The sequence below is a fragment of the Lycium ferocissimum genome, chromosome 5, assembly GCF_029784015.1.
Source record: "Lycium ferocissimum isolate CSIRO_LF1 chromosome 5, AGI_CSIRO_Lferr_CH_V1, whole genome shotgun sequence".
NCBI classification, from domain to species: Eukaryota; Viridiplantae; Streptophyta; class Magnoliopsida; order Solanales; family Solanaceae; genus Lycium; species Lycium ferocissimum.
Window position 1 is genome coordinate 852,877 of NC_081346.1, and position 12,272 is coordinate 865,148.

The 12,272-nt window shown below is 39.1% G+C and overlaps 1 protein-coding gene across 1 annotated transcript; it reads right to left on the bottom strand.

Moving 5' to 3' along the window:
- Positions 1-6,910: 6,910 nt before the first annotated feature.
- LOC132055288 (probable GTP diphosphokinase RSH2, chloroplastic) lies at positions 6,911-11,433 on the bottom strand. Its single transcript, XM_059447024.1, has 6 exons — positions 10,410-11,433; positions 9,871-10,056; positions 8,786-9,246; positions 8,356-8,514; positions 7,927-8,278; positions 6,911-7,470 (listed from the first exon to the last, which is right to left on the bottom strand). The coding sequence occupies exons 1-6, from the start codon at positions 11,094-11,096 to the stop codon at positions 7,168-7,170; spliced, it is 2,148 nt and encodes a 715-aa protein (XP_059303007.1). The 5' UTR covers positions 11,097-11,433; the 3' UTR covers positions 6,911-7,167.
- Between the last annotated feature and the right edge of the window lie 839 nt (positions 11,434-12,272).

Sequence of the window (12,272 nt, forward strand, 5' to 3'; positions counted from 1 at the left end):
CAATGGGTCGTGTCCACCGGCGACCGGCCGGCGTCACGGGTGGGGCAGCCATGGGGAGGGGGCGGGGCCGTGTCCACTGGTGCAGGAGCGGTGGAGGGGTGGATCGAGGGAACGACGGGAGGAGCAGGTGGAGATAGAAAATGCAAGGTATATGGGGAAATGCCATGGTCCAAGAATTCATAGACGTCGGGGAGGGGGAGTGCACTGGAGAAGTGGAAATTGAGTTTCGTCAAAAGAGGACATGCCGTGAGATGATGATTTTGTTGGTGGACAAATCATAACACTTATATCCTCTACGATTCAACGGATAGCCCAAAAAACACACGGGGTGGATCTTGCTTGTAACTTATGAATAGTCGTAGACGGGAAAAGTGGATTGCATAGACACCCAAAAACCCGGAGATGAGAATAGGAGGGGTTCGTTGATAGAGAACTTGGGTTGGTGATTTATGCCTAAGGACTTTAGTGGGAAGTATATTGAGGAGGTAGGTGGCCATTTGGAGAGCATGATGCAAAAAAGAGGGGGACGGAGAGTGGACAAGAAGAGCGCGCACTATGTTGTTAATGGATTTAATTTTTCGTTCATTGCCATTTTGAGAGATGTATGTGGGGGCAAGAAAATCGAAAATTTATACCATGGAGGCGCAAAAATATTGAAATTGCCCATTTGCGAATTCGCCCATTGTCACATTGAATGTTTTTAATGTCTCTTTCGAATTGAGTCCGTATTAATGCCTTAAAAGATAGAAAGATAGAATACACTTGGGACTTGTTAGAGATAGGAAAAGTCCAAAGAAAATTACTATAATCATCAAGAAAGAAAACATAATAATAGCGGTGCCCATTAGAACTTAAAAAAGGAGATGTCCATAAATCGCTATGAATAATGTCAAACGGCATAGTAGTAAACGACAATGAATCGTAAAATGGCAATTTAACATGTTTCCCCAAAGGACAAGAGGTGCAAAAAGAAGTACGGGCCCTATTACATTCAATTAAGGCATTACTACGAAGAGAACTAAGGATAGCTTTTCCCGGATGGCCGAGGCGGGAATGCCTGGCGTAGGTCAGGTGATGCGGCAAGGAAGGTGGATGGCGGTGGAGTGGACCATTCGTGGCATCGAGAGAGGATACAATTCCCCCTGCTCTCACATCTCATTAGGCGGCTCCCCGTCGGTAAATCCTTTCCGCGTAAAACCCAAGAGATCAAACTCACGACCGAAACATTATTATCCTTAGTGAATTTACGTACGAAACAAGGTTTTTGATGAGTTTTGAGCACGCAAGACATTTCGGAGACGTAATTGAGCATTAGGGGGGGGGATGTATGACCATAGCCTCGAATTGGAATAGTGCTACCATTACCAACAATGATTCCGTAATTATCGGAGCTCAAATTAAAATAAGACGCGAAAGACCGAGTTGGCAAACATGCGTGAAGTCGCCCGGTGTCCATGTACCGTTATCCGGTTGACGCAAGGATAGAGTATGCATGGCCGCCTCCACGTCTGTCGAGTGTACCCCGAGTTGGGAGGAACGTGCATGGAATGTGCCCGCCGAGGCCGAGGACCCGCGCCAAGAATGCCGCCGTCGGCCGCGACGTGGCGGGTCGCCGTTGCCACCGTCTCGTCGGGCACGGCAGGGGGCGGTGGCCGGCCGGGCGGCGCTGTGCAAAGCGCGTAGCAGCCCCCCGCCGGTGGCCGTCCCCGTCGACCGGCCACCACCGGCGGCCCGCGCCGCGCCTTGCTTCCCGCGGCTGGCGTTGTTGTTGTTATTTTTGCCCTTGTTCCGGCTAGGAATTCCCGCCACGATTATTATCACGTCGGTTAGCGGAATTATTGTTACCGCCATGCGGAGTGGTGGAGTATCATTATCAACAAGTAGCCGCGGGTTGGAATCGCGGGCACGTTCCTTGGCGTGACCGCATCTTGAGCTTCGAGTCCGGAGCACACTTCGCAGAAAGAATGCAAGACATCTTTCTCGTTGAAATGGTGGTGACAAAGCGTGCATACGTCTCCGTGCGGCGAGAAGTCGCAAGACTCGTACGTTGATCGGACACCGGCGACCCGACGTTGGCAAGTCGATCCACAGAGACTTGAGCCTATTGTAATAGGCCATAACCGAGCCGAAGTCGGCCATTTTGTGGTGGTGAATTGGGTTTTCAAGGTACGCGCCCGTGAGTGTTTGTTATCTTGGAAAAGCCGAGCAACACGATTCCAAGCCTTCTCGGCAACATCATCCGCCACGAGAATAGAGGTAAGAATATGTGGGAGACGGTGGCGTATATCCATCAAGGACCACCGCATCTAGGCGTTTCAGCGGAAGGTTAGCCGCCTTTGTCGCGTCATACGCGGTGAGTTCGGCGGTGTCGGTGGGTGGTATGATGTGCTCGAGTACCTGAGCGAACGCGGGCCAGACTTTGAATAGGGTTGCCCATTCGTGATAATGGCCGGTTTCCATGTCTAGAGTGATTGGGATTAAGGATTTCACATTCGTGACGGTTAAAGGCACGGAAATTTTGTTGTCGCCCATGGGAGGGAGAAGAGGAAGGAGGAAAGGGGACGGCTAGGGTTAGGGTTGGAAGAGAGGAGAGAGGTGGACGGCTAGTGGTTTTGGAAGGAAACCTAGTTCGATACCATGTAGGAAATCAATCCGTGCCTTGTATTGATGTATCAAGGTTATTATATACAAAGTAGGTATCCCTAATTAGAATGATACTAGCCTAAATTACAGGACCTGATTACAATACATAAGGAAGGGAATATTTACAATATTTATACTATTACATAGTCTATCAGTAAATATCTCATAAAGTTAAATTGTTTCTAAATATAGAAATGTGTCAATCTTTTTGGGACAGACTAAAAAGGAAAGGAAGACAATTTTTTTAGGACGGAGGGAGTATTTTATACTTCAAGAAGTGACGGGTGGATGATCCAACGGCCCATGATGAGTGAACTGTTACTTAGCAGTATAGTATATCATGAACCCTATTAAAGAAATAAAAGTATATTGCAATATGACACATCTGAATTTGGCTTAATAATGAACTTCTCAGATAGACCAAATTTTGTAAGAACACACTGTGCCATATAAATTAAATATTAGTTTGTCCATACGTGAGTGATATGAGTAGGTTAGCGAAGTGAATGTATGTGAGACAGACACATTAAGGAGAGATGGATCGTAGGGCATCTTGGACTAAATTATGAGCTTTTGGTCGATTTGGTGGTGGAGTGATGAGTTTTTCCATCTTAATTAAAAGTATCGGATTCATATTTTGGGTATGAAATCATCTTGGATAAGGTGTGTTTATTTTTAAAGTGGAATTTTTTATGCGGATTTGATTTAGTAAGACTTCAAAATAGATACCGAACAGGCAGACACCAAATTAAATGCGGTAAAAATGAATATCCAATTTGATTGTTTTATTGCACTTTAGTTAACTAAACTTCTTAGAGTTCAACAATATTTTTGTTTGGTAGTTAGAAACAATTATTAGAAAGAGGTACGAATTTTTGTTAGAGAAAGAACATATTCCGAACAAAATACTTCTTTTAGTAATTGTTATCAGCAATAACATACCTCTTAATCGTTTATTATTCATCCTTTGAAATTAAAGTACTTTTTAATTTAGTTTCAATGCAATATATGACATTCAGTATATAAAAATTAACTTTCGAAAATTTTATATTGTTCTGTCAATGCTATTACCAAAGGTTTTTGAAGACATGAATGACTTTGAGTTACTTGATCAAGTGACCTATTATAACTTGTATGAATTATAAAAGAAAGTCATTCCAAGTTCAATAATTGGGGTCTGATTTTTTTTTTTTCCCCCATTTCAGCTATCAAGAATTAATACGTCCTATTTTTCACATATTAAACATATATCAGGCGTGCAGAAGAATAACGTAGAGGGGGGAAAAGGAAATGAAAGCTGAGTATATACTTGAAAAAAAATAGTAATACTGGTCCCGTACAACTCCTCCCATACCTCTTGGTCCAGTATTATTTCTGCAAGCTCCGTAGATGACGTTCACAGAATCATGGTAGTGGGTATGTGGAGGTAAATTTTCCACAAATTTCGATTTAAAGCCTATGTTTGTGCAATGAAATAATTAAAACATGGACTGATGTCTCCCAGAATTAAGGCATATATCTGCTATAGTTGGGCCCAAAAGTAAAGGTTGTGGAAGCTAATATCATCTTTTTGGTCTGATCCAGCTACTACTACCTTTATAGAAGTCCGTTTCTCCTGTTAAGGGCCAAGAAATATGCAGTGCTATCATGAACAAAGAGAGGGGTGTGATTCAAAATCAAATATGAAACAAAGACTTCACAACATTCTTTTTAAAAGACTTCACAACATTAACACAATTATTTTAGAGAAAATTTTATAAATAGCTATAGTTTAGAGCGTAACTACGAAATGTAGCTACAATTTGCGTATTTACGAGACATAGCTATAATTACTTATCATGCGGAAGAGCCGTATCAGGTGGGAATAGTTGTATCAGACGGCGGGTATCAGTTGTACCAGGTGGGAATCAGTTGTCTACTGAACTCACGAATAAAAAGCTGTATCAATGGGTATTGCATCCGTGCATACAGTTACGCATGTATATTGTGTATTTACTACAAAACTCAAATATAGATGCGTTTCGTAATTTTTTAAAACTTTAACCTCGTATCATAAATCAATCTAAATATTTGTCACGTCGCGTAATTTTTCTACCATTCAGAACCCACCAATAAGACTAATCCTGCTTTAAATATGTAGGGTTATTAGGAGAGGAAGTGCTTCATAATAAAATTTCTTCTATTTTTAGAGCTCGAATTCAAAGTCTCAAGTGATAGAGGTGTTGAATTAGTTTGTAATATAAGATGTCTTAATAGAACAAACACATCTGCTCGCAAAAGAGCATGACTATTCATAAAAACTCACTTTTTAAGTCCTATAAATATAAGAATAAAACATGTTACAAGAATCACCAAGAGAATTGCTTGTATTCCCCTAAAGAATATACGAGCAATATTCTTCTTCGATCCTGTATTCCTATTTTTCTAAAAAGAGGGATCTCATTCTCGTCCATACTAGAATCTTTTGATAATCCCAAAAGAATGTGAAAAGAGTTTCCTCTCTTTCCTCCCAATCTAGTCACTTTTGCATACTAATAGAGTAATAGTAAGAATGGAAAAAGTAGCTAAATGCATATTCACTGCCAGCTATTTCCCGTTTACACGGTTAAGTAAAACCAAAATTCTACACTCTTGCTGTCAATTATGAACATCCTTTTACAGCGAAAAGTTAAAAAAATCCACTGATACCTTACTTCACCATTGTCCTTTTTTGTTCTCTTTTGCCTCTTCTTCTTGCCCAAGTCTTATTTTGAATAATAATTAATCTACGTTCTTTAAACTTTTCCCGACATGCTTTGCTTTTTGGACGGCTGTTTCGGTCACTTTTACCATCTAATCCCACACTTTACACCTACTTTCCTTTCATACCTTGTATTACTCCTCTATAAATTCCTTCACTATACATTGTAACGTTACTAACTTGAACTATCATCGATCCAACTGAAGGTGGATTTTCTTGTCCTAGCAAGAAATCGACCTTTTGATCGAAGTTCCTGTTATTATTCCTTAAGGACACGCAATAAATTCCGTGAACTCATATTTTTTTCTTTCTTTTACGTTTCTGTCATTTTATATATTAGTCGAACGTAGATACTAACAATTCCTTGTACAATGGACAATTATGGTTCGACTTCATACCAATACTCTTCTCACAGAGGAGTAGCAATGGTTCTAGCTCTTGTTACCGCGGTTGTGCTATCACCATTGTATGTGGATCGAGGAAAGAAAGAGAGCAGTCATTATGAGACAAGATGGAGCTCTGGGGGAATTGTATTGCCTGTTCTGCTGGCTGGTTTGATTGTTGCAATTAGAAGCACTTCGTCGTCATCAGTCCAAGCTGGAGGGAGTAGATCTTCGATTTTCGGTTCTCCAGAACCTTCTGCTGTGCTTAGAATTGGGAGTTCATCTTGGGGACTTGCTGGTGTTTTGGTGATGCTGTTATGTGTGCTTTCATGGCAGAGTTCTATGCAACATTACTTGTGGAAATAGATATTTAAGCAATCAAACGTACCTGTCTATCTCCTCCGTGCTGAAGAGAGTCACGTTTCAAGCTCGGGTTTTAATTAAGTTCCGTCTTTTGGGCTAATCAGTACTAGTCTCTTTGAATCTTTTAGATGACACTAAGACGAGTTATGTTTATCGGCCTTTTAGGCTTTTACAACATTGTTCTCACGCGAGAATCTAGTTGTTCCTTTTAATGTATTTCTCTTCTCAAATCAATAATATATTGGCGTATCTGGATGAATAGATTCTTGAAAATGTGATTGCTATGTTTCAATTAGATATCTCCGGTAATCTAATTGCAGACATAGGAACTCGTTGAGCAAGTATATAAGCTTATACACATAAAACAAAGAAATTTGTTTCCATGTTGATATTTTGTCCGTAAGATTGAGCTCGAAACATCAAACGCGAGTCTTAAGATTGAACACCAAACACTAAACACGAGTCTTGAGATTGAGCACCAAACATTAAACACGATTCCCAAAGACTATTTTTTAAACGAGGAGTTGCTCAGATGACAAGCACCCTCCACCGAAGGTTGAGTTCGAGTCACCAAAAGAGCAAAAAGGAGAGCTCCTTAGGGAGGGTAAAATTAAAAAAGAACAACTTTTAATTTCTAAAAATAGGAATAAAGCAAAATAGCGACGAGAAAATGACATTTGCGTAAATAAGCCATCATAGCAGATACATGAAAATACACGGGACAAGTAAAACTTCATGGTGCAATCCAGCTATAAAGGCGTGAAGAAGAACAATCAGAAGGTGAAAGAGAAGTGCCCGACAGGATAAATATAGGAAAATGGAAAAGCAGCAAGAGCTTGTCTGCACTTTCAAAGTTCACAGAAATGCAAGTCAAGACTTAAATAAATCAGTTACCTAAACTTTTTTATAAACAGAACCACGATTGTTCTGTACAAATGCTTAAACAGAACACGATAGTTCTGTACAAATGCTTATCGTTTGTAATTATGTACAAAGAGTAAAGGTAGACTTTAATCTAGGAGGAGAAAACATCAACTGTCAACTCCTCAGCCCAACAGCAGTCTTGGCAGCAGCAGGAAGAGGGCTTACACCTCGGTCGTACATTCGCTGGATCTCCTCCCTGTACTCGACCAGTGACTTATGCGGTATAGCTGGAGTTAATTCTACAACATCTCCCATTCTAAGCTTGCAGTTTGGATCACTAACTGGTTCATGGTTCATCCTTGGCCTTAGCTCTTCCTTAACTGGAAATCCGTATGGTGTCCATCTAGAGCTGCCACGACCCGCTCTCTCCAACAGATCTTTGACAGTTGAGTTTGCTGGGAATTCTTGCACAGACATCTGCATGGCACAAACGCACGAGAGTTAAAACACATTCAGATAGTTAGCTTTTCCAATACCATGATCTTCAATTCTGGGGGGTGCAAACATGCGGGACGAAAACGGGATAAAATATCAGACCCGTCCTTATTTAACACAAATAAATATGGGTTAACGGACGGATAAATTATCCATTGTTTCAGGAATAGTCCGGTGAAGGAATAGTCAGGTGAGAACACAAACTAAAAGCGAAAATAAACTCCGACTTCCAGCACGTGAAAAATAACAAGTACACTGATGGGTATTGATAATATGGATAACCATACTATCCATCTCGATATCCATTTTTTTGCGGATAATGGGGACAGTTCCCTTTTTTTTTTTTTTTTTTTGAACCATTTTGCCAGCCCTAATCAATTATTAACTTTCAGCATTCACAAGTAGTTAAGTATGTAGCAGGAAATGGTATAGACGGACCTTATCGTTCTCAATCATAATGATAAAGACAGGTCCATCAGTTCCACAATCAGGTTTGCAAGAAAACGGACAATCTTCAGAATGAGCAGGGAATTTGCAAGGTGGCTGAATGGATTCAGTGTGGCCAACAGATGACTGATCTTTGCTCATTGTCTCACACTGCCAGGTAACGACCCAACGAGCCCACTCCACCATCTGAAGAATAAAAGAGGAGTGTCTGCAGTCATCTTCTTTGTATCTCCAATGAGCAGCGAAACCATATTCAGCTTGTAAATGCATCTCCTTTGTTCGGATCTGAACTTCAAGAGGCACCATGCCTTCCCCGAGAACAACCGTGTGAAGAGATTGGTACCTAAAATTACACATAGATATTAGGGGCAAAACTTAAAAGAAAAAAGAAAAGCGAATCACGTCTCTCCTGCTGCTTACCCATTGCATTTGGGTTTCGCTATGTAGTCCTTGCATCTCCCAGGTACCTCACACCATAGCTGGTGAACAACTCGAAGTGCTTTATAACAGTCTTCCTCATTTTCGACAATCAACCTTAACCCATGAATGTCATGGACTTCATCCATATTAAGCTTCTTCCTGTAGAATATGAAAATACTATTACCTCAACTGCGACGAACGCGACCTAAGTAAGAACGTAACATGCACATGGTGGGAAATGCATGAGGGTTCCAAAAATTCCTATGATGTGATCACGATGACAAGTAATTATAATCAAAACCACAGAAAAACTATTTCTACAGCCCCAAATAGCATGTATATCTATAAACTTCAGGCAACTAAATAAGTGGCTGATTAGCCAAATCCATTGGTAGAATTCTTAAGAGTATTAAATGAGCAAAGAAATTACTTTAGCATCTTGCAGTAAATGCTGTACAAGCTCTTGTGACGTCCTGAAAGCACATGATAAGAAACAGATTTATCCTTTAGCGCTTGCTCCAATTTCCCCACGGCAGAAGTAATCATAGCCTCGTCAAAAGAATTCACAAGTTTTGACGAGAGCTCATTGTGCTGATCTGGGTTAAGATGTTTAAAGCATTGGTTTTCCAGCTGCTCCTTCCAGGTTGAGATGCCTAGGCGATTCGCAAGAGGAGCAAAGATCTCCAAAGTTTCCTTTGCAAATCTTTGCTGCTTCGCCATTGGTAATGCATCCAAAGTCATCATATTATGCAAGCGATCAGCTAGCTTTATGAGAACAGCCCTGGCATCTGCCATAGCAAGGAACATGGTGTGTAATCGATCTGCCTCAGCAGTTTTACTAGCTGTATTGAAGTCTCGCGCAAGCTTGCTCAATTGACTAAGCTTTGACACCTGGATGAAATGATTTAAGTTAAAACAAGTAACACTCGGGATTTCTCATTAAACATAGACGAATCTGGATGCTTGATAGTCCTGTGATCTCTTAACCTTCAATAATCAAAGATATACTCACACCCCAAACTTCAACTCTCAAGAGAATACATAATTATACACACTTAACTCTTTTGACTTAAAAAATATTTCAATTGCAAATATTCACGTTCAGTTTTTGCAAAGTGATTTGGCCATCAGTATTTGCAAAAACTCATTTTGACATACTGACTAAACATTCAAAACTTGTATGCATAGTACTTGAAATGAAGTGATGTTTTCACTCACAAAACTGTTGACATTTTAGTGAAACGATCACACAAAAATAACTTCAGTTTCGAAATACTCTTTTATTCAACTTCAACCATGTATTGCCCAATCGCCTACTAAAACAAATCCTAAACAAAGCCAAAATTAGTCCACATTTGAGAAGTAATTGCAACACCCTTTGTATATGGAAAAAACAATAAACAAGAGGCAGATGTGTCCATATTCAAATCTAGGAACCAAAAATATGAAACACAGTGCCAATAACAGGGAGCTTCAAATAAGACAACAAGAATAAGACAAGTCAAATCACCATACCCCTTCAACTAAGTCAGCAACACCAGCACCTAGCGTTCGAAAAATATAGTCATAAGTCATGAACGTGTCATCAAGTGTGTCGTGCAGAAGTCCAGCTGCAACAACTGTCGAGTTAGCCCCAATCATTGCAAGTAAAACTGCAGTCTCAACGCAATGCTGTAAATAAGGATCACCACTTGCTCGCACCTACAAAAACAATACATACAATAAGTCAAAACTAAAACAACCATGCCAAATAGCACAGGAAATTACTCCTTCCATTTCAATTTGTTTATCTTACTTTCCTTGTTAGTCCATTTCACAATTTCAAAAAGAATGTCTCTTTCCTTGTTTGGCAACTCTTTAATTTCAACTTTACACCTGACATATTTAAGACAAAATTAAAGGGCATGGTGGTACATTCTACATATCTCTGTTCTTTAGTTAACAACCACAAGATTCAACAGTCTCATCTACTTTCTTAAACTCCGTGCCAAGTCAACACCTGGACGACAAACAAATTGAAACAGAGGAAGTAAGAGATAGGCAAAAACAATCACCTGTCCCCTATGAGCTTTCTCAGCTTCATAAAACGCTTTCACAACAAAATCATCATAAAAGATTTTATGCCTCGCCTGTGCACCCAATAACAAATTCTTAGCACAAGGATCATCAAATCCTTCCTCCATGTTAAACGTAAGTTCATCCAATAACCCTGATGACCTGGAATCTACATCAACAACCTTAAACGTCGTCGAATCATAATCTACACACGATCCCAAAGCATGCCTAACAAAACCATTAAACAATCCACCAGTACCAGTCGAATAGTTGGCCTTAAACGTCCCATCAATTCTCTTAGGTGGACTTCTAGAATATGATCCAATTCCACTACTACTAGTGCTAGGTCCTTGAAACACAGATACTGGACTCTGATGATCTCTTTTTAACGACGAGCTTAAGGACGAACAACGAAAAGAACTGCTCAATTCATCGCCTCTATCGTGCCATAACGATCCCAAATCCTCAGTACCAGTCGAATAGTTGGCCTTTACCGTCGGTGTTGGTGAAGAGAACAGAGATGATAAACCACCGACAAATGACGAGGATGTTGACGATGATGACGTGGATGATCTACCGTTCAAATCGAAATCATAAGATGTGTGTGAATTGATCTGACATGAATAAGGCGAGGAACACACACTACTCGGTGGACTCGCATACAGTGCAATTGTCGGAACCGCCATAATTACCACCAAAAGATCTAAATTAAATAGTACTGACAAACCCTAATTCCTAAATTTGTCACAATTAACAAAGAAATAATCAATCTAAACCTGAATAAATGTGTGGTAGTCTATGATTGTATGATTTTTCAAGCTAATTATGATATGTACAGATCTGAGCCTAAAAAATGGGGAAAGTTAAGAAAAATGAAACTTCAACAAGAATTTACGCAAAAAAGTCCTAAAAATTCGAACTAATTGTTGGAAGAACTGAATTTGACACTTTTTTTTTTTTTTTAGAGAGAATTGTTCTTCTTTCTTCTCTAATAATTACTCTTTCCTTCAATTTGTGAATGCTATGTGTGTTGATATTCTACACATTCATGCTCCTCTTTATGGTTGCTTTAGGGGCCAGAAATAAGGAACATAAAATGACTAGAATAGCCTTGGGATGTTTCTGAAATAACGGGAAATTTCGTGCTTTCATATGGCGTTTGTTTCTCTGGATTAGAGTTTTAATTAATTATTATTGGTTAAGATCTTTTTCAATGTCTTAAAACTAACATTATTTTAATGCCAGGAATGTACGATTGGATAGGATAAGATGATTAAATTAATGAAAATTAGTGTTTAGATAAGAATTGGACTGTATTTAGTGTGCCTGTGCCTCATTTTTCTATCCTTTAATAATGATGCATCTATGTGATAATTTGACCCTCTTTAATTTGCATCTAGTTCCTTCTTCTGCATTAACTCTTTTTCCAAAATCTATATGTATCTATAATACTCCTTCCATTTACTTTTACTTATTCAATATTTCAAAAATAAATTTTTACTTTTACTATATCACTTTTAGCATATCAAGGTAAAACATTTAACTTTTTTTGTTTTACCCATAATATTAAGTACTCACTTCAAATTATTTTTCAAATTCAATAAAAATATGCACTAATTAATATGGGTATATTGGTAAATCATGCACTTCATTTATTATTTCTTAAATAGTGTGAAAAGTCCAACGTACAAGTAAAAGTTAATAGAGAAAGATAAAACTAAGCATACTGTGAATGTAAGACTCTCTTGCTCAAAGATTCACATTTATCTTTTTCTCCTTTTTTTGACATTTTTTCTATTTTTCCAATTTATGTGTTATATTTTTTTTAAAAAAAAACTCAAAAGTCACAAAGTTAATTCTCT

Bases quoted from the DNA above. Each gene is read 5' to 3' on its own strand.
- LOC132055288 (XM_059447024.1), bottom strand. From the start codon at position 11,096: ATGGCGGTTCCGACAATTGCACTGTATGCGAGTCCACCGAGTAGTGTG. The intron at 8,515-8,785 runs GTAATTTCTTTG...CATATTCTACAG, and splicing joins ATTTACTGCAAGATGCTAAA to GAAGAAGCTTAATATGGATG. The intron at 8,279-8,355 runs GTAAGCAGCAGG...GTGTAATTTTAG, and splicing joins GCGAAACCCAAATGCAATGG to GTACCAATCTCTTCACACGG.